The sequence below is a fragment of the Takifugu rubripes genome, chromosome 6, assembly GCF_901000725.2.
Source record: "Takifugu rubripes chromosome 6, fTakRub1.2, whole genome shotgun sequence".
In the NCBI taxonomy this organism is placed as follows: domain Eukaryota; kingdom Metazoa; phylum Chordata; class Actinopteri; order Tetraodontiformes; family Tetraodontidae; genus Takifugu; species Takifugu rubripes.
Window position 1 is genome coordinate 7071172 of NC_042290.1, and position 19596 is coordinate 7090767.

Sequence of the window (19596 nt, forward strand, 5' to 3'; positions counted from 1 at the left end):
GTTTATCTGTCCTTAGATAATATCAATATTCCTAATACATAATATGGCACTAACTGCATGTGTGTAAAACTCTAATTCTGTTTTTCGTGCAGTTTATTATCAGATTACCTTCAGAACATCAATCTATTGATACTTACACGGCTTTATTTTGTGTAACCAGTATATTCTAAACATCTTCTGTGACTAGTTTTGTTCATAAAACGTTTTGACAGATACATCCCCCTTATTTGATCTTTTTAAGAAAAGAGTTTCTGTATCAGGACATCAACTGTTATGCAGATGACATTCGCTTTTACAAGTGTCATTTTTCAACATGACACCCTATGAAAGTCAATTTAACAGGTTCATCATGTTGATTCCGATATTCCAGGCATGAAGCACACATGGAACCGCAGTACTCCAGTTTGCTTTTCCCGCTGCAGATCTCTGGAAGAACAGCGCAGAGCGCAGCCAAAGTAGGCGTCGAAACTTTCGCTCGACTTTTCCTGCCAATGACAGCGCGGCTGCGGAGGGGTAGACTCTTCTGATTTGCCCCTCTCCCTGTCCACGCTTTGACTGACAGCCCTGAGGAGGGGGTTAGGGGGTGGGGTGGAGTGGAGGGGCAGTGTATTAGTGGGTGTGTTGCCCCCGTTTGGACTTGAGGGAGGAGGGGGGGCTTTACGTGACGCCTGAGAGAGGAGGCAAAACTTGTTGAGCGGAGGCGCAGCGCTGCGGCACAGCTCAGCAGAGCAGAGAGGAGAGGAGCTGTGCGGGAGAGACGGCTGACCATCCGTCAACTGGAGGAACGCACACAACAATCCCTTATGGCTGCTTGAGAAATACCGACAAATCCCCCCTTCCCCCTCTTTTCTCTTTCTCGGGGACTTTTTGGCTTTTGACATTGTCCAGAGCAGAAGTCTTTTGCACGTTTAAACTGTTTGCTCCAGGTTGCAAAAAAAAAAGGAAAGAAAAGTGAATCCACTTGTGGTGGATGCTCCTGGCGGTCATGGATACCCATATAAGATGGAAAGTAAAACGGAGGATAACTGACGCCCACATCACTTTAGCGGTGATTCTCCTTTTTGTCACGTCGCAAACGAGTTCAGGTAAGATGCGGCTGCCTCGGATCTGCGGGTCCAAGCGTGGAAAGAAAAAAAAAAAGTTTTTCTCTGCTTCTCTGTGGATCAGCGGGATATCCGCCCCTCCTCCTCAAGTCATCACTTTGCATTTTAGTCATGAAAAACTCTCCAAAGTTTCCAAAATTGTCCAAAAATGCCGCAGAAAGGCAGCAGTTGCAGATACAGATGTATATATTAGCCCAATTAAACTCCATATATTTAATGTATTTCCACATAGATCAAACTTAAATGTGTGTTTTATATTTCTGGAGCAGATCAAAGAGCTTCTTTTCTGTAAACTTTTCAGAGGGATGAGCATATTTTTTTATGAGAGGGAGGTGCTGTAGTTCAGAAGTCTGGAGTGGCAGGGTGGAGTCCTCCAAAGGGCTCCAACATCACGATGCAAAGCCTCTTCAGCAGAAACCCCAATAACACACATTTGGCAAAAGTGACAAAGTTTGATTTTAAAGTTAAAGTCTTAAGGAATATTTTTATTGTTGCTCCATCGCCAAGTTTGTTAGGGGGCTTCTGTGGGGGGGTCGGGGGACTTCTTCTGTGTATTATTAGAACCTCAAGGCTGCCTAACATGGTTGGTGGTCCGCCATGAGGGGCTCTGACATGGACTTTGTGGTGAACAGGTGGACTTATATGACATATGGGATGCTTTTCCAGAGCAGACTCAATATATAGCTCAGTCCTTTTAAAAAGGTCCAGATGTTGTCGGCGCATCTTTAGAGGCTAACCTTAGCAACATGCAGCAAACATTGCTGATAAAACTGGCTTGGGTGACTTATAAAAAAAATACCCACTCTTTTCTAAATCTGGGTCACTTTTGTGGACAGAGGAGGGGCTGGAGCAGAGATTTGCTGGCTTGTTGGAAAGAATGGGACAGAAGCCACTTTGATGATTCAAGCTGGATTTAATCAACTTTTTTATATGTGCAAAGAGCCAGCTTTTTGTAAGTTATCCTCAAAAGCGTTGGTGCAATTCCTGAAACGTAACACATGAGAAGTGAACACCCCAACGTCCCGACCCCAGTTTCTTGCATTGTTGTCCTGTCTTTTGCACTGTAAAGATGATTTAGCTGCAGTGTGGATTTAGATTAGATTAGAGGTGTTGCGGTGATATACTTTTTGAAGATATCTTTGACAAATCATAGTTACAGATAGTTAACTAGTTTGCCAGCTGTAAAGATCCCACCAGAGATGACCTCGAGCCTTAAGGGGAACTAGGATCATCTGTGAGCTTGCAGAGACCTGCCTCCTAGCGTCTGCATATACAAAAACTTCCTGTTGAAGCCATCGCTAGGCTAAAAATGTAGCCCAGACTTATTCCAGAAATAACTTTTTTTATGTTAAGATACATAGTCAGATGTAATCCATAAACAAGCATTTACAGTATACATCAAAATTGTTCAAGTTTGTTCATTTTGGATATAAATCAATAAAGTTTAGTGACATAAAATGTTAGCAGTACCTGACTTTCGACCCAGTCTTGTTAAGAAGTTGCAATATGATGGTAAATACATTGTCAAAATCTTATCAGTCAATCCAGCATAGACGAGTCTCCATTCACTTGGAGTTGAATTTCTATGTATACCACCATTAAAAGTTAACCACTACATTTTTACATTTGGTTTTCCCACCACTTACATTTTAACGCTAGGCTAAATACCCCACTGTGATAATTAGGCAGTTGATGATTTTGTGTGCAGTTTTCCGGGTAGGTACCATGCAATCTAGTTGTGGTAGGAAACCAGCTTCTGAAAAACTGCTGTGATTGCAAAACCAAAAAATGACAGCATTTTAATTCCCAGCGGATTTGCTGAAAGATGCTAACTTCACCCTATTGGTAAGGCAAACCACAGGGTAGATCCCTATAGGGCTCTTTCACATTGATACTAATAATTTGTCAACATATAAAAATATTAGGTTCTCATGAATGTGATAGTGTTTTAGCAGTTTAGAAACCAGTGAAATATATTTCTGGGTGGTAGTTTGGTCTTTGGATACAGTTTTTTTCTTGCGCAGCCAGTTGTTTGAAGTTAACGGCAACCTGAGGTCATAGAGGATCATTGCACTGAGCGTAAGTCAAGCTTTATGAGAGAGAGTGAGTCACCGTCCACACTTCTGAGGGGAGGTCACATGGCCCTGGCCCTAATGAGGAGACCTCACCTCAGATCCATATGAAAAGTGGTAATAACAGAGGGCCTGTAAGACACAGAGGTTAAGAATGAAGAGTGGGGTCAGAGTTCAGAGGTGAAGGTCGGGACTTTGGGATTGCCAGTGCTGTTGGGTTTACAGTTTCACTGCCTGAAGAAGAAATTATCTGCTGGAGGCGCTTCTTGTTTTAGTTAATTGTCTGCTGACAAAAAGAGTCGTGTAATAACTTTGCAGTGTTTATGTAACGATTGACATGACAAGCGTCCATTTTTCAGACCAAAACTGAGCAAAAAGAGTAGGTTTTGACATTTTAAAAAAAAATTCTCATGGTGTTTTGTTGTCAGAAATAAGACAACCCTGTAAGGAGAGTACATGAACACACCATCGGTACCAAACGCTCACAGCAGACCACAGCCTGGTTGTGCAGCATACTTAAGTCATCAAAAATACTGTAATAACATTCTTTAAATACCTTGTGCAAATGAAAACAGGGATGGATTTTGGCCAAAGATGCCAATGATAATAAAGTAATGATGTGGACCCTTATTTTAATCTGTAAATATGACCATGATTGAGGTGCTGTGCTGTGCATCAGACACAGATATTTATGTCATCTTTCTGTACATTTGAGAGGGATAAATAGAAGAAGGTCTCGCTGTTTCCTTGAGCACCTTCGCATCTGGATTCGATAAGTTCCATTGTGCTGTCTGCTAAGCCCTCCGAAAGCGCCAGAAAAAATCTCTTCCAGATGTTCTTTCCACACTCGCGGTGGAACGGGGGACCGTGCAAAAATACTGTTGCCTTTTCCGAAAGAATACACCATTCAGTGAACTGGTTTCTTAAAAAAATCCCTACTAAATAACATCTACGCCCTTAGTGCACTAAAATTATGGTAGCTCTCTTGCTCTTGGGGGCAGATGTGCACCTTCTCGGGTCATTTGACGGTCCTTTTTGTTGAAATAAAACGCTTTATGGGTGGGTTAAAGGTCGATTACAGCTGGCCCACGGCTGGTTATTTATTGGTCCTCTAAAGGAATTTATATAGATCATGCATGTGGAGCCAGAACAAACTCTGTAACTTCCTTACATTTTATTGTAGTATTCTGTAAAAAGCTGCAGTAGGAAATAGGTGCTGACAGTCCAGTAATCACCTTTTAGTCACACATTGGCCTGTTGTCCAGGGCTTTACATTCTTAAATCATGACGAACACAATCAGATGAGGAGTGGTGGTTGTGGGGGGGGTGGGGGGGGGGGTGGAGTTGGTGTGCCATCTATTGCTGTGACACAACGGGGAGGACTCTGAGTCAGTTGGACTGTGGAGCAAACCAGTGACCCCACAACTGCATGTGCCCCTTCAGCCTGTAAATGCAAGCTTTTGCGGGGAGGACTCTTTAAAGTAGCAGCGACCGCCTGCTAACAACGCGGCGGATAATGCAAAATATGCACCAGAAGTCTCGACCTCTTGTCAGGGTTTATGAAACCCTTTGTGCAGTACAAATACAGTAGTTCATTATTTGCTATATTGTGGAGGGTATACTGCCTACTGTTCCCCTAGATTAATCAAGGGGCAGCTTCGCCGTGACTGCACAATGGCGCTCTGTGCTAATGACACAGCCATGCTTGATTTGGAGCCAGATATGGATGGTTTTCCTCTGAAGGTGTTGCAGCTGAAGCTGGTGTCCGCTTTGCACGCTCCCACAAATATGGATCATTTCAGTTCAAATTACAGCTGAAAGGGGGCAACGTGTTCCGTGTTCCATGCCAAACAAAGCAGAACAAAATGGAGGCAGCAGCATCTGGTGTCACCATTGCCAGAGTGATGTGAACGTTGGAAGTGTCGTCTCCATGATGCAACCGTCCCATTCCAGCATGTTATCTTTTTTTTTTTTTTTTTAACTGCATGTGTTGTTGCAGCATATTGAAGAGTCAAATTTCGTCCAGGCTTACAGGCAGACTTTCAGCTGGGAAACAGAACTTTTCTCTGTAATGGCTTATTATAATCGTTCGGCACGGAGCAATGTGTGACTCATCCTTTCCAACCCCATTCCCCCCTTCCCCAGCCTGGGCTCAGCCACAGCCTGGGCAATAGAAATACTCTGGGTAAGCATTTCTTCACTTCTAGTGAAAATAAAGGGTCCTGATCACTGCTTGTCAGGCGTATTAATTTTTATGATGTGATGAAATTAGGGCTTAAATGGAAAAGCATCATCTGTGAAAGGTTTGACTTTGCCCAGTCAGCATTTTTTGAAAAAGAATCCTAAATTGATTTTGGTATTGTTGCCCCAAGGGATGAGGTTTAACTGCAAACAAGATAGAAAAATAGTACAAATAATAAAACTAATCAGAACTATTCAGCTAAGAACTTGGCTACTGGTCTTTGCCTTGATTGTAATGGAGACAGGTCTGTCCAACTAGCGGGAGACACCAGGGTACATCCTGAACTGTCTGGAAAGATTCTGCATCTTGGTTTCACATGTGAGGCCATAACAGGAACAGACAGAGACGGATGAGGCAGACACTTAATGATGTTGCTTCATGCTTGTGGGCTTTGCGGTATAGTCTGTCATCTGTTAGCGTAGCATTATTTTAACCTCTTGGTTGCTTTAGCCTTCAGTAAGCTTTTTTAACCAGAAGAAATCGGAAAAAATAAACACGGGGGGCCAAACTGGAAAAAGCTCTTTTTTCGGTGTTGACAATATCTATGCCCGCGTAAGTCGGGTAGTTCTGTGAAGCTGGAAATGAGGCACGTGGATGTGGTTGAGGCTGGCGTTGATCCTGAATAGTGAATTTATTATTGATTGGTCATAATCTGGACCCGTGTCCGGATTCAGGAACTGGATGTGACTGGGAAAATAAAGGATGAGCTTTTAATGAAATGAGGTTTGACTGTTGTCCAAGAACCAAATGTTCATATGTTGTCTCTCATCTTTTGGAGTATTTGTTGTTTTTATTCTTCTCTCTTTTGCATGGCAGATAACACGATGAGAGATGGAAGATTATGATTCAGAGGATGGAAAAAGCAGTTCAAGGCCGAGACAGGGAAACGTTTTTACAACTACTTTCCATGGTTTTCCTTTGTGTTTTATAAATCTTTTACACATTTATTTTAATCAGGGATGTGTAATGGGTCAGGTTTTGAATATTCACAGCTGCTGATTCCAGTTCCAGTGAGGAGTGAGCTCAGTGTTATTGGCTTTTTTATTTTTTTTAGTACATATGGCCTACTTTGTATTTGTATTACTCTAACCTGAAGAGAAAATTGAAAAAGTTGCTATTTCCTCACTCTTTTTATGCCTCGCTAATGCTAGTTTCTTCTTGACTTACTGAAAATACAGATAGAAGTTAATAAGTATGGGTTTTTGTCCATAACAGAAATATCAATGTCATTTTTAGTTTGTATCCACACAAGTATTTTGTCTGTCTGTGTCCATCATAGTGGCTTTTATCTATTTCCTGTTGGTTGGGATTAGTCCAATAACCACAGTTTAATAAGCAGATTTGTTTGTGCATTACACAGTGTATTTTTATACTTTCCCTTGTGTTATTGGAAATAATGGGAGACCCTTTAGTTGTTAACATCAATCAGGAGCCACAACTGTGATTTACAGGAGTTTACCCTCATGTGACATATTCTAAAAATCTATTTTCAGCCATTGTTTCCATCATTGGTTCAGAAACATTTAGAGGTCATTGGGTTTGTTCATTCCATTTTCGATAAATTGCCTCCCCAGTGGCTCGGCTATTGTGCAGGATCTCTTATTCTTGTCTCTGCGTTTGGCGCTGCCATAATCCCTGAAAGTGAGACAGGCTGTTTGATGGCTGCCTAATGTCAGTGGCTGCAGGACTGTTATCATCACATCCTCACGAGCCAGCCCTCAAAACCAGACACAGAATGAGGAAAAGTCTATGCTATGGAGACAGTGAAGTCATTCCTCCTGTTAAAGATTTCACCACCAGCTTTGATCAGGAAATGCTGGATTAAAATGCCGTCCTTCTGATACATATCTGTTTATTTGCTTCCTATCTGATCCAGCCTTGCTCTGGATCGATTTGTTAAATGCAAGACTTCTTTTTTTCCACCATCTTATCTCGTTTGTACGCTTCCTGTGATTCCAGCCTTTTTTAGGGTCACATCGGATAGGGAAAATCAGAACAATCATGGCCAAGACAAGGAAGGAAGGCATTCGGTGTATAAACAGAAAGATCTCACTTCTCTCCTCTCATTTCCTCCTCTTCGTTTTCCTCCCTGCTGCTGCGTTCACGTGCCGATCTCAGACCAGGTCACCGGGTCAGAGTTCTGCAAAGCAGCAGACTGGCTGGTTGAATGAGCCGAACAGATGCCAACAGTTTTAAATTCTGAATGTCATTAATGTTATTTTCTGTTATCAGCTTTTATTAGTGTCATTTTCTGTTATCAGCTTTGAGTTTGACGTCCCCACCAAATGTTTGACTGGACGCACATGCAGCGTGCTGTTTTCTGGAAAGTTTAGTCAAGCTGGCATTGTTCTGAAAATGCAAACTGACAGTGAAATTTGCACTTTTATCACATGCATCCTGTGTGTGTGTGTTTTCTCACAGGATGTCTGTGCTGTGTGTGTTCTGAATCCAGTGTAGCAAGGATAATGCCTGCAGAATGATTTCCAGGTCTGGTCACATGAAATACAGAAGCAGCCACACAAGCCTGCTTCTTTTTTTTAAATTGTTATTTGTTTCTGCATTTCAACAAAATATGTGTGATATGAAAGCATAGTGCTCAAGGAAAAAGATCATTTTACACATCCTCAGTGAGCCTGGAGTTTTTCCTTCCTCCTGTTGCTTCCTTGAGGGTCTGGATTTTTGTGAAGCACCTTGAGTCAATGTTAGTTGTAACAGGTGCTTCATAAATAATGTTAGATGGAGAGAAAACAGGATTTTATTGCATTTTTATCAACTGTATATTATACAGAATATACAATTCAGCATAGATAAAAAAAGATAATTAAGTGTATCCTGCTGTATTTACTCAAACGCTCCGTCTTCACAGCATTGGGCATTAATTAACGTTTTATAACAGGCTCAGGTAATATAAAAAAATAACTCTTACACCCTCCAAGTGTGTGATGCGCTCTAGGAGGGGGAAGTCTCTCATTGGGCATTCTTGTTTTCAGCTGTGCTTGTTAGGGTCCTCTTTATGGCTGCTAATTACTCCATGTCCTCAGCGCCAGGTCAAGCATGTGTCTGGAGAGACAGGCCTCACTTCAGGAAGGGTTGGAGGAGGAAAAGGAGGAGGAGGGGGGGGGCAGGGAAAGAAAGAAGAATGTTAATCCAACCCCCCCCACCCCCCCGCCACGTAAAATGTCCTAATTCGCCGGCCGGCACCCCCTCTTTTTGTCAAATGAAAATGGTGCTCAAGCCACTATTTGTGCAAATGGAGGATAGATGGGTAGGTTTGGGGAATGGGATCCACCACAGTGCTGGCACCGAGCCGTGAGAGGGATTATGAATCTGCCGCTCAGGCTACTGCAGAGACAGAAAAGGGGGAGGGGGGCGCCTATTAATCATACCTACTCTTGTTTTTAACTGAGGGTCACCTAAGAACCCTCTGCCTGGTTCAGAAGAGGTCATTGAAATGCTCAAAAAGTTGTGACACAGTATTAGTTCTGCTGCTTTTTGGAAAGGTAGAGACACAAAAGCACATAGAGACACAAACGTGCCACATAAACAGGTTGCATGTGCGTGTAAAAAGCCCTGTGAGGGGTCCGTGGTCAGCAGGAGCCTTATTTTTAGCATCATGGTGGCTGAGGTGTTGATCTGCCAAGGGATCTCCCACACTAAGTGGGCAAACATCTTAGTTTAAAAGGTGGGACTGAGGCCCCATACCTGCGGGTTAGGATGTGGTCAGGGGCGCTTCCGCTCAAAGGTTGACTGCCGGTGACAGAATTCCATGAATGAATGTGTGTGAGAGCAGAGGGACGTTTACGCTGTAGCAAATAGTGTTTGGAACTGAGTTTGACCTTGTCCCTCAGGCCCTCTCTTCTTCTCTTCATGAGTTTAAATTTAGCAGCCACCAGAAAAGGTTTTTGCTCTATTTTTGGATGCAGAGTGGTGTCACAGAAGCTGTCAGGACAAAGATGTATTACCTTAACTTTCACTGTCCTTGTCTCCTGGTTTAAACTGCTAATTGGCCCCCTCTACCTGGTTCACCTCCAGGTGACCTAGCAGAAGCCGCGTAGTTGCTTTAGCTCCATTGGGGGTTATAAAACTGATATTGCAGGTGCCCATTAATTCACACATTGTTGTCATGTGTGAAATAATAAACCATGAAATACAACAGGATATCAATAACATGATTGAGGACACTTGTGTGGCAGGAAGTGGCTCCAGAGGAGATGAAATTGGGGCCGGTTACGGCTGATCGCGTATTAACCTCCCTGAGAGTCAACGTTAAATTCAGTTTCCACATTTTGTACTGACTCCAGCAGTGACCGTTTGCTTTTGTCGCCACTTTCCTCCTTTAACTTTTACAGACGATGTTTTGATGCTGCATAAAATGTAACGGCTCTGGATCGTTAAAGTTTAGGGCGGCAATTATGAAAATGATGGGTTGTAGTATCAATTATGTTTGAATATGTGCAGGTGATTATGAGCAACAAATTTGTACAGTGGTAATAAAAGTGTTTTTGACATCCTGACACATCATTACACTGTTGTTGCCCTGACACAGGCTCATTAGTTGAAGTTCTGTCATCATGTGTTCGATAGGTGGTGGTTGGGACTCTGTATTCATTATGAGACATGATGACAGACACGTCGCCCTTGCTCAGACCGCTTTGGTTAATCTAAGGAGTCGGTCCAAGTCCTGATCCATGTGGGTTTTTACATTGACTGGAGGCCCCAGTGCACTGTTGCTGTCTGCACACTTCCACATTCTCTCCAATTACAGAGGTTTGGACTTGATAAGAGACTTCCTTTATGAGAGGAAGAGTGGGCTGGCTTTGGAGCGAGCGGTGGAGATGAAAGCGTGATTAGGAAATTACCCCATGCCGAATTTGTGCGTCTGTTTCTGTGTTTTCATCTAAACAACTCGTGTCTGGGCCTGGTTTGTTTTGGCAGTCTTTATTCTCCATGTTCTGTGTTCGCGGCGAGCTTTATTTTATCCTGTTTCTGTCCTGTTGATAGTAATTTGGAGTCAGGCTCGTGAGGAGGAAGTTTATATTCACATTTACTGTACAGCTGGAGGGGCACACATGCACCCAAAGCCCTCCTAAAAGGAGACCTCTGTTTCAGAATATCAGGGGTCTGTTTAAAGTTTTTTTAATCGATCGGTGCTCCGGGTGAGTTGTGCGTAATGCGAACCAGCTGGACGCTGTTGCAGGGCACCGCAGACTGTGTAAAAGCCTTGACACGGCATCCCTGTGACCCTTAAATGAACAGATCTATTGAAAGGTTTCCTCAGTCCTGTGTGGTCCCTGCAACTCGGCGGCTGTACTTTGACTCTTTACAGTCGCTTTAACAACCCAAAAAGGGCATTCCTTAGAATAGCACTGCTTTTGTTTTACTTGTTAGACGATGTGCTGTAAAATACCTCCTCCGTTTGTGTCCTTGCTTTAGTGCTTTCCCTCCTCTAAAACAATCTCAGTGCTTATTTAAGTCCAAGTCTATAAACATCTCCTGGTTTCCTTTTTTTTTTTTAAAAACTCCCCGCATCTTTTCTGGGATGTGGCTACATGCTAGCACGCGTCTTTGTGCGGCTCGCTGTCAGCGTGTATCCTTCCAACAGCTGTTTGCCCCGGGTGGTTTTTTTGCATGTGAGGCTGAGGTGCAAAGGTCAAACCCCATGTCACATTGTTCTGACCCAGTCTCCTTCTTGTGGTGGCCTGGTTACAGCTGGGATGACTGGGCGGAAAGTGTCCTAATAGCATGCTTGTGGCCAAAAGAGGGCAGGAGTGGATTTAACCCTGTATGAAATGATGGGTTTGGCTGCAACCATAACGATGGTCCTGTTCACCTAAAAAAGGGAACATCGCTGTTACTTTCTGAAACGCAACAGTCCACAGTGAGTCAGCAGAAAACTGCGGTAATGAATCAGGATTAAACGTGCGTTGCAGACGAGGTGTAAACTTAATGAAGTTGTCAGTCTGGACAATTTAAAGAGCTGTAAAATGCAACTTGAGGAGAACACAACACCATTTTTTACAGTCGGTCTCTCTTGTTTCTCCAGCGGAACCAGCAGACCTCTTGAAGATTTTAGACTTTCACAATTTACCTGAGGGTGTTACAAGAACAACGGGATTCTGCTCACATCGGAGGTCAACACAAGGAGCCGATGTAGCTTACAGAGTATCCAGAAATGCCCAGCTCAGCGCTCCCACCAAACAGATGTATCCAGGTGAGTACCCACACCACAGATGTTGCACATTTACTTGACTTTTATCTCAGCTCCAAAGTTTTCTCACCGCCACAATTCCATCTGGACAACTTTATGCCCTCCAAACACCCCAACATTACATTCACATGTATCTGCTCCCACCTGGCCCTCTCTTATAATCTCCCCCAGGTTACTGGTTTTACTGGCTCTTAGATTTGATAATTCTTCTCAGCTATGCTCTAACTTGGTCCAGTTCTTAAACAGATCCTGCATGCGCACATTTCTTTTTGTAACTGTAAGCCCTGCAAAGACAAACGTGGACAGTTCTGACTGTGGACTGGTTATATCTATTTGTCACACACGAGGCAAATCTGTGAGCGGAAACACGGACCAGATGCATGAGAAACACATCTTTGATAATGTAGGGGGAGCTGGGTGATGAGAAAGCAGTGTGCGTGGGAGATGGGAGGGAGGGAGGGATGTCTGGGGGTTCCTACTTCTTCTGTGCTGACGTGGCTTTGGGTTCCTGCTCCATGGCGCTCTGCTTTGCTTTCTCTCCTCTCCTCCCTCTCTGACAATCTCTCCTCGATGTCCTACCCCCTTCTCCGCCTTTATTTTCCCTCGAGTCTCACAGTCCCCCCCCCGTCATCACTTTCTCCTAGCACTCCTTCACACAGTAGATTTTTACCAGCGAAAAGAAATCCAAGTGAAACCATTTCTTCTGTCGCCGAGACGACTAGTTCTTTGGTCTGTTTAGCTGAAATGTAGGAGGGAAAAATGCTGGAATGTGGTTAAAGATGAAGAAATGAGGCCAAAATAATGAGAACCCGTCCTGTGAGCAAAGCTGCCACAGAGCTTGAATTGGAAGGGAGCCTGATTCTTGCTCCGCTGAGGCTTTGCAGTGGCCTTGGTGGACCTTTGATCCATGTCATGGCTCTTCTTTTGGGCTTAAAGTCAAGCCACATGGATCTCATGGCCTGCTCTATCATGCTCTCCAATCAAACAAATGCACTTCTCTTTGAGGCTCTATGGCTGCAGAACACTGTTTAGCTTTATATGCTATAATTATACAAGCGCTGCTTCATTTAATCCAAAAAATGTCCCACACAAATCTGGAAGAGTTCACGACTGAAAGGGCAAGTAAGGTAACAAGAGGAGATGCCTAGCTCCTGAAACACTGGTGGAGGTGGAGAAACGGCTCAGCCATTAGACTCCAGGAGGCAGTTAAACTTTTTATCCAACTTTTTGAGGCTGGTTAACTGTAAATTTGCAACCGAGTTGGGACTTTGGCCCAAAGCCTGGAGGTGAAATTTCCCTCAATTAGCAACAGGACACGCTGCCACCTTAAAGGTAAAACAATGCTACATAGAGAAAAAGAGAGGCACACAAAGTCGTTATATTCTGAACGTACAAAAATGCCACAGTAGCCATGATGGAGAAAACAGTGGCCCGCGACCCTTTAACCACAGCCCGTGATGATGTGTCGGAAAGGAGCGAGTGCAGACGTGCAATCATTGGACAAACATGTGGAAGGGATGATTCATTTGAAACTACAGAGGCCGGGAAAAACAGAAGAGTCCTTTCTTACCTTTCGAATGGGAGCGAGACGTGAAGAAATGGACCAATGGAGCCGTCTTGCTCTGTTTGTCTCTGGCACCTCGCCCGTCGGCTGTCTCATCTAATTGCTCTTTACGTGGATGTAATAATTTCAGGAGGAATATTATGTCTGAAAACATAGCCAACAAAATTCAAACGTCCCGCACTGACTGTGAGGAGCCCTACTTGCAAATTCAGCTGAAATCCGAAGCTCCTGAAGCAAAAATGGTCCTTCTGTTTGCTAAAATATGAGATATGGCGAAGGTTTGGAATGATTGTTGTTTTAGCTTGCTAAGATTTGTGTGTTTTAATACCCATTCCCATTAATACCGGGGACAAAAAAAGAACATTGGTTACGCTCGTCCAAGCTGCAACACAGATGGTGGCTCAACGGGAGGCAGATGGGTGTAGACAGAACTCATAGTAATGGAAATAGGGAGGAAAATATTGTATTTTCCATAACTGCCACCCGGTGGACAGCCGTCATTTCCAAAGTTTTGACAGTCTAAGCAGCTGTAACTCAGAGGAATGAGGAACACTCAATCAAGTTTTGATCGCACAGTATCCCAGACATTCTGGGACAGAATCATTGTCTTCTTGGGACTCTGATTTTCCAGTTTTAACCCCAGACAAGCCTTTTCTGCGCCAGCCAATCCCTCAGACCTCCAGCAGATGGAGGGAAATGTGTTCTGCAGGTAAATCGAATCATCTTGAACCCTATTGAGTGTCAGCTTCTTCTTCAACATCAAGTTTCCATGAAGCAGTTCCAGGGATGGACTTGATGAAAAGCCCTCCCATATCCACTGCAATGAACCGCTTTAGTGCAAGCCCACCTTTAGCCTGATCACGTGCTCATTTTTTCAGCCCTTCCAACATGAGTTTTCATTAGAACCCCCCCAGAAGATCACTCACCCGTCCTCCTCCCTTTCCCCCCTTTTTGCACACCCACAGACAACAACTCCCGTTGTCTTCGTAGCAATTTCGCAATCTCGCTGGAATGCTGCACGTCTCGCAGAAATGGAGGGATTTGGACACCGTGTTGACTGAATGACCTCTTACAGGACGCGAGGCTTTCTCCGCCATCACTCATTGCTGGTGTAATTCACCGCGCGGTGACTTTAATGGCCGCGGATGGTTCGTTAAGGAGTTTCTGTCGGATACAAACTGCAGCGCTCCTTTTAAAGAAGACTTCGTTTCACCAGCCCTGCTTGGTGCTTTGCTGAAACCACCTAATGGGGAATGAGGCATCACTCATCTGGTGACCTGAAATTCCGGGGAAACCTGAGCTGGTGTAACCCCCCCTTCCCCCCAGCCCCCCAACCCGCCATCACAACACACACAGGCTTTGTTAGATGAATAGGAAGGGACAATGAGACAAGCGACTGTTTTTGTTCATGTCATCCTTTCCCCAGTGTTACGATGCGTCTCGGGCAGCATACAGTATAAACCGATGCTAATGCTAACATTCCGTATGTGTGACATTTCATTTCTGTCCCTAATCTGCATCCGCTCGCTTCTGTCTAGTGTCCCTTTCACCCTTCAGCTGACCCTTGACCTCTGGCGAGCTGGTGCCGAGTCATCGTCTCTGCTGCAGACGTGGCCTATGCCAACAGGATGTAGCGACAAACTTTCCTTTCCTTTCTTTTTGTCACATCCTGTCACTTCTGTTTCATAACCTGCGCGCTGTAAAGCCTCCATCCATCCATCCATCCCCGAATTCCTCCGTGTGAGGTTTTGGAAAGGCTGCACGTCTGATCCCCTTCGATCCGGGTTCGCCTCTTCATCCCTCTTCATCCCTGCCATAAATAAGGGTAGAGAAGTATCCGTCAGTTGAAGTAGTGTCTCATAGGGTGCCAAGACGAATTCCTGAGAGCTCTTTGCCAAGCCATGTGCTCTCCACATGATGTGTTTTCAAGAAAAGAGGAGGCATTAAGAAAGTAGGGAGAGGAAAATACAAATACACAGTTTGATACGTCTCTGCTTCCTTCTCTCCTGAGCCCCTCCCATTGCATTTTATCATGCCTTTTTAAAAAGAATTCAGGCCAACAAAGTCACTCCAGCTTAGCATTTAAACGTCTGGCTGCTATTATTCCAAAGGAGTCAGGGGCTTGATGGTGTTGTGAAACCGCAGACCCGCTTCTGTTTTCTGGTTCAAAGGCTCGGCTTTGCCAGTTCTAGAGGATCTGCGACTGGCGTCCAAGTGGTTTTTTTTTTTCTTTCCTCTTGCTCAAACAATCTAAATAGCTGGTCTCTTACAACAATTATGGTTTGGATATTCTTTTTTTGTTTGTTTTCTGAAGGGCAAAGATCAAAAAAGCTGTGCTTCAAGTGTAGTCTGACCCCCGCATTGGCAGCAGCCTTCTCAGATTGTAGGAGCGGCCTGAGAACACCCAACTGAGGCAGTCTGTCTGGCAGATGTGTCTCCGAAAACAAAATTAAGGAAATAGCTGAGACGGCTCAGATGCCCATATAAAAAAACAAGACTCTGAAGCTTTTAACACCAAAATGCTAACGCTAGTTCAACTTCCATATTTGCAGGGCATTTTCCCTCTTATCCCTTTAAGGTTCACTTCCACAGTCGTTTCCAATTTCCAGCCGTCTGCTGGAGCGTCTTGGTGCCTGTTAGCTCGCTCAGATGAGAGAGGAGGGGTTCCTGCTTTGACAAAGTCTCCCAGGATCACATGCTTTTGCCATTAAGTTTCTCATACTTTTGCTGTGCTGGAAAAGTTTCCGTTTCAGACTTTTGACTGTGTTGACCCACCTTTAGCTGCCAGCTGCCCCTCTTACGTTGATAAATCCCTTTGGCATGTCCTCTCAGTCTAATCCATCTCCAGCCGAGGTGGCAACAATTGAACATTTATTTCCCCTGCTGACATCCACGAGCTCTCTTCAGGAAATAACAATACGTTCACAGAATTCTTGAATCAAATGCAGTATTCTCTTCAATCTAGGGCTGATAAATGGCTATGGCTGACCGACAAATCTCACACACTTTGCTCTGTCCAACCCACCGTCCTTCTGCCAGGTGACGCCTTCCCGGAGGACTTTTCCATCTTGGCTACGGTGAAACCAAAGAAGGGTAGCCAGTCCTTCCTGCTGTCTGTCTACAATGAACAGGGCATCCAGCAGCTCGGCCTGGAAGTGGGCCGTTCTCCAGTGTTCCTGTATGAGGACCACACTGGCAGACCCAGCCCTGAGGACTATCCCCTGTTCAGAGGGGTCAACCTTGCTGACGGGAAGTACGTTTGATCACTATTTCTAAAAGAAAAAAACCCAAAAACACACTGTATACATATATATGGACAAAATATTTGTTTAGTTTGTTTGTAATATTGGTTTGCAAGGTCCTTGAATGTGTCTTCTGCTGAAGAACGGGTCAAACTGGACTCTTTCACTATAGAATGTATTTGAATTTGAAATGGAGGTCCATTATAAAAGGGGTGCATTAGCTGTGTGAGTGGCCAACCTGTAACCCAGTATGTGTGTGAATTAAGCTCACCTCCCTTTTCAGGTGGCATCGAGTGGCCATCAGTGTGCACAAACAGACCATCACCCTCATTCTGGACTGTAAAAAGAAGACCACCCAGAAACTGCTCCGAAGCCCCAGCCCTATCATTGATACAAAGGGAATTGTCGTCTTTGGAACTAGAATACTTGATGAAGAAGTCTTTGAGGTAGGTACAGTCGTGGGATTGTGGGTCCTGTTTAACCTCTGTATTTTCTAATTTGAGCTGCACACACGTTCTGCTTTGCTTTGCAACCCATCTCCAGCCAATGTCTTTCTGATCTCCTTCTGTTGCCTTTTTCTTATGCTTCCATGTTTTAGAGTTACACAGGTATGCTCTCCCTACTGAGTCCTTTCAGCTTAGGCTCACAGCAAGGCAGAGAGCCAGAACAGGCCCACAATTATGGTCTTAAAAAGCTTGTAAATATCTCCTTATTGAACATAGACTGGTGTTGGTGGTGCTGTGTCCTCAATACCAAAAAACACGTTGCTTAATCTGAGTCTATTCCTTCCAACCTTACATAGCAATTTTAGGGGATATTTGAGCTGTTCCCGACATAAACATGATGTCTTGGAGCTCTCTAATCATGTAGCTGTTGCTGCTACATCAACAGATTGGGGCTATTGTGCACTTAGCAGCCGTAAGTCAAAATATTAGTTTGTGGTTTCGTAGTTATTTTCTGAAACTTTGCACAGATTTGTTCTTTTACAACCTTTCATTACTGAAGAGAAGCCACCCTTCACCTCATTGTGGCAGCAGATGAAAGAGGAATGTCTGGCTAGCGAGGGAAAGCCTTTTTGGCATCGACACCTTGGGAGCGTTCTTTGCTGACGCCGGATGTAAGGAATGACACATTTGGTTTGGAGGCTTCCTAAAAACAAGCTTTTGTGCGGATATTTGCGGCTCTTAAACATGACCCCGGCAAGAGACCCCCACGCACACATCGACGCAAAAGGCGAGGAATAGTGTTGTCTTTGTCCTGTCGCAGTTGTGCTTATTTAAGGGGGGGGATTAGCCAGTGAGGCCGAGGCCCTCAATAATAATTAGTAACAGAGGCTGACTGATGTGACAAATGCTGAGCCAGCTGACCTTTCACCGCTCTGCTGCTTGGTGAGAATAGAAAAAAAATGAAATATGACATCAGCCCCCACTGCACTATTACTCACAACTTTGCAATAAAGGCCATTTATTTACTGTACTCTATGCAGTTGTTATGCTTCATTATACATTTGTTTCCATAAGACTCATACAGCAGAGCACCATATTATATTGCATTTATGTTTGCCTCAAGGCACTGACAGGCCTTTTTATGAGGCAGCGAGTAAATGCAGATGTTTTCGCTGTATGTTTGTTTTATTCTCTCTCTGAAGGCTAATGACCACTAACTCCAGCTCGATGGCAGTATGTTATGCCTCACAGTTGTAATTCTACCCTAATTTTGCCGTTGCTTTTGGCAAAGTCCCCGTGAGATCGATGCAATACAGAAGTGGTTTGAGTTCCTAACCGTGAAAACGTGGGAAAAGGCAGATATCTTTGTAGTTAAAGGCCCTCCTGCTGTGCGTCTGCCAGCTGGGGGACATGATAGGCTCCAGTGTGTGCAGAAAATGGAAAAATGTGTCCGCATAGTTTCCAAATTATGTTCTCTCTTTCCTCCTTCCTCCTTTCTTCCCGTGGCTCAGTTTAGTCTGAGTTGTGCTGACCTTTGCCAGAATGAGTTACCAACAAGCGGAGTATGACAACAGGACAAATGGAAAGATTCAGAACAAAAAGGCCAATTAATTCTGTCAATTCAAGACCAAGAAAATAGATGAAAAACATAAAAGTGACTAGAAAATCTTCACCTCTGATATTTATGATTTTGTTTCACATCTTAGGATTGACATAATAGAAGTCATTGCTAATCTTTGCCGCTATTTGATATTGGCTGCCCTCTGCTGGTACGGCTGCAGTACTCTGGGAAAAGCCCCACCTCCCTCATCTTTATTTTGGGTCAGATTTTTGCTGACATGAAAAAAATCACACGTTGCACCTGAGCTCTGCATATGTATCTTGCAGAAACATTGGAGGAACCGTGTTTATTGATAAAATAAAATATAATGAAGCTAAAATGAAGCTTTTATTCATACTCAACGGATGGATCAGGCCTTTGGATCATAATCTATGGCCAGAATCTATCTTCTGAGTTTTACACTCACTGTAAAACAGAGATAATTTAATGTCCCTTTGCTCCAGTTTTCCACAGTTTGGTATTTGAACAGCACAGACGGACAGACAGACAGACAGACCACTCTCAGAAGTAACCCACACGGGATAAGAAGTTAGCCTTGGACCAGGGAAGTGCGAGCAACCATTTGGTGACTCCTATCGCAGAACAAACAAAATTTGGCAGAGAAACATGTGGGAGCACTGAGGTTTTTTAAGCATTGAGGAGAAGCAGTGGGCCGGGACGGAGGCCAGAACTTTTGGGTCGTATTCAGGAAAGAATGAGACACTGTTCCCCTCTGATGTCAGGCTTGGAAGAGCAGCTGTACCACATGATATCATCCAGAGGTTTCCTTGGTATCCACTGATAGGGTGTCCCAGGGTGAACCAAAAAGGAGAAGGGGGTGCCCGTGCATGTGGGCCGAGTAGTGACCAGGTAGGTGTAGAGATTCACCAGAGCTTTACAGCAGTGGGCTTTATTTATGAGCTTTCCTATAATAACCACAAAAGAACTCTCCCAGGAATGTGGTTTGGTCCTCTAAAGAAATCAATTTCTTAATAAATGCAAATTTCAAATGTTTGTAATCGATTAAAGATAAAGTCACAAACATGTAAACAAAACGAAAACAACAAATTAGAAATTTTCTAACTAATGCTAAAAGCTACATATGGAAAAATGGTTCTC

General features: G+C 44.0%; 1 protein-coding gene across 2 annotated transcripts in view; it reads left to right on the top strand.

Annotated features, from left to right (window-relative positions):
* Positions 1-631: 631 nt before the first annotated feature.
* The window catches only part of col5a1 (procollagen, type V, alpha 1), a 50708-nt gene continuing 31743 nt past the window's right edge, over positions 632-19596 (top strand). The window contains exons 1-4 of one of the 2 annotated variants that reach the window (XM_011604694.2): positions 632-1085; positions 11461-11628; positions 16229-16442; positions 16715-16877. In XM_011604694.2, the coding sequence (XP_011602996.2) occupies positions 971-1085; positions 11461-11628; positions 16229-16442; positions 16715-16877 (660 nt within the window). In that variant the 5' untranslated portion in view covers positions 632-970. The remainder of the gene's footprint in view (positions 1086-11460; positions 11629-16228; positions 16443-16714; positions 16878-19596) is intronic. The other variant, XM_011604693.2, reaches the window with a different exon arrangement.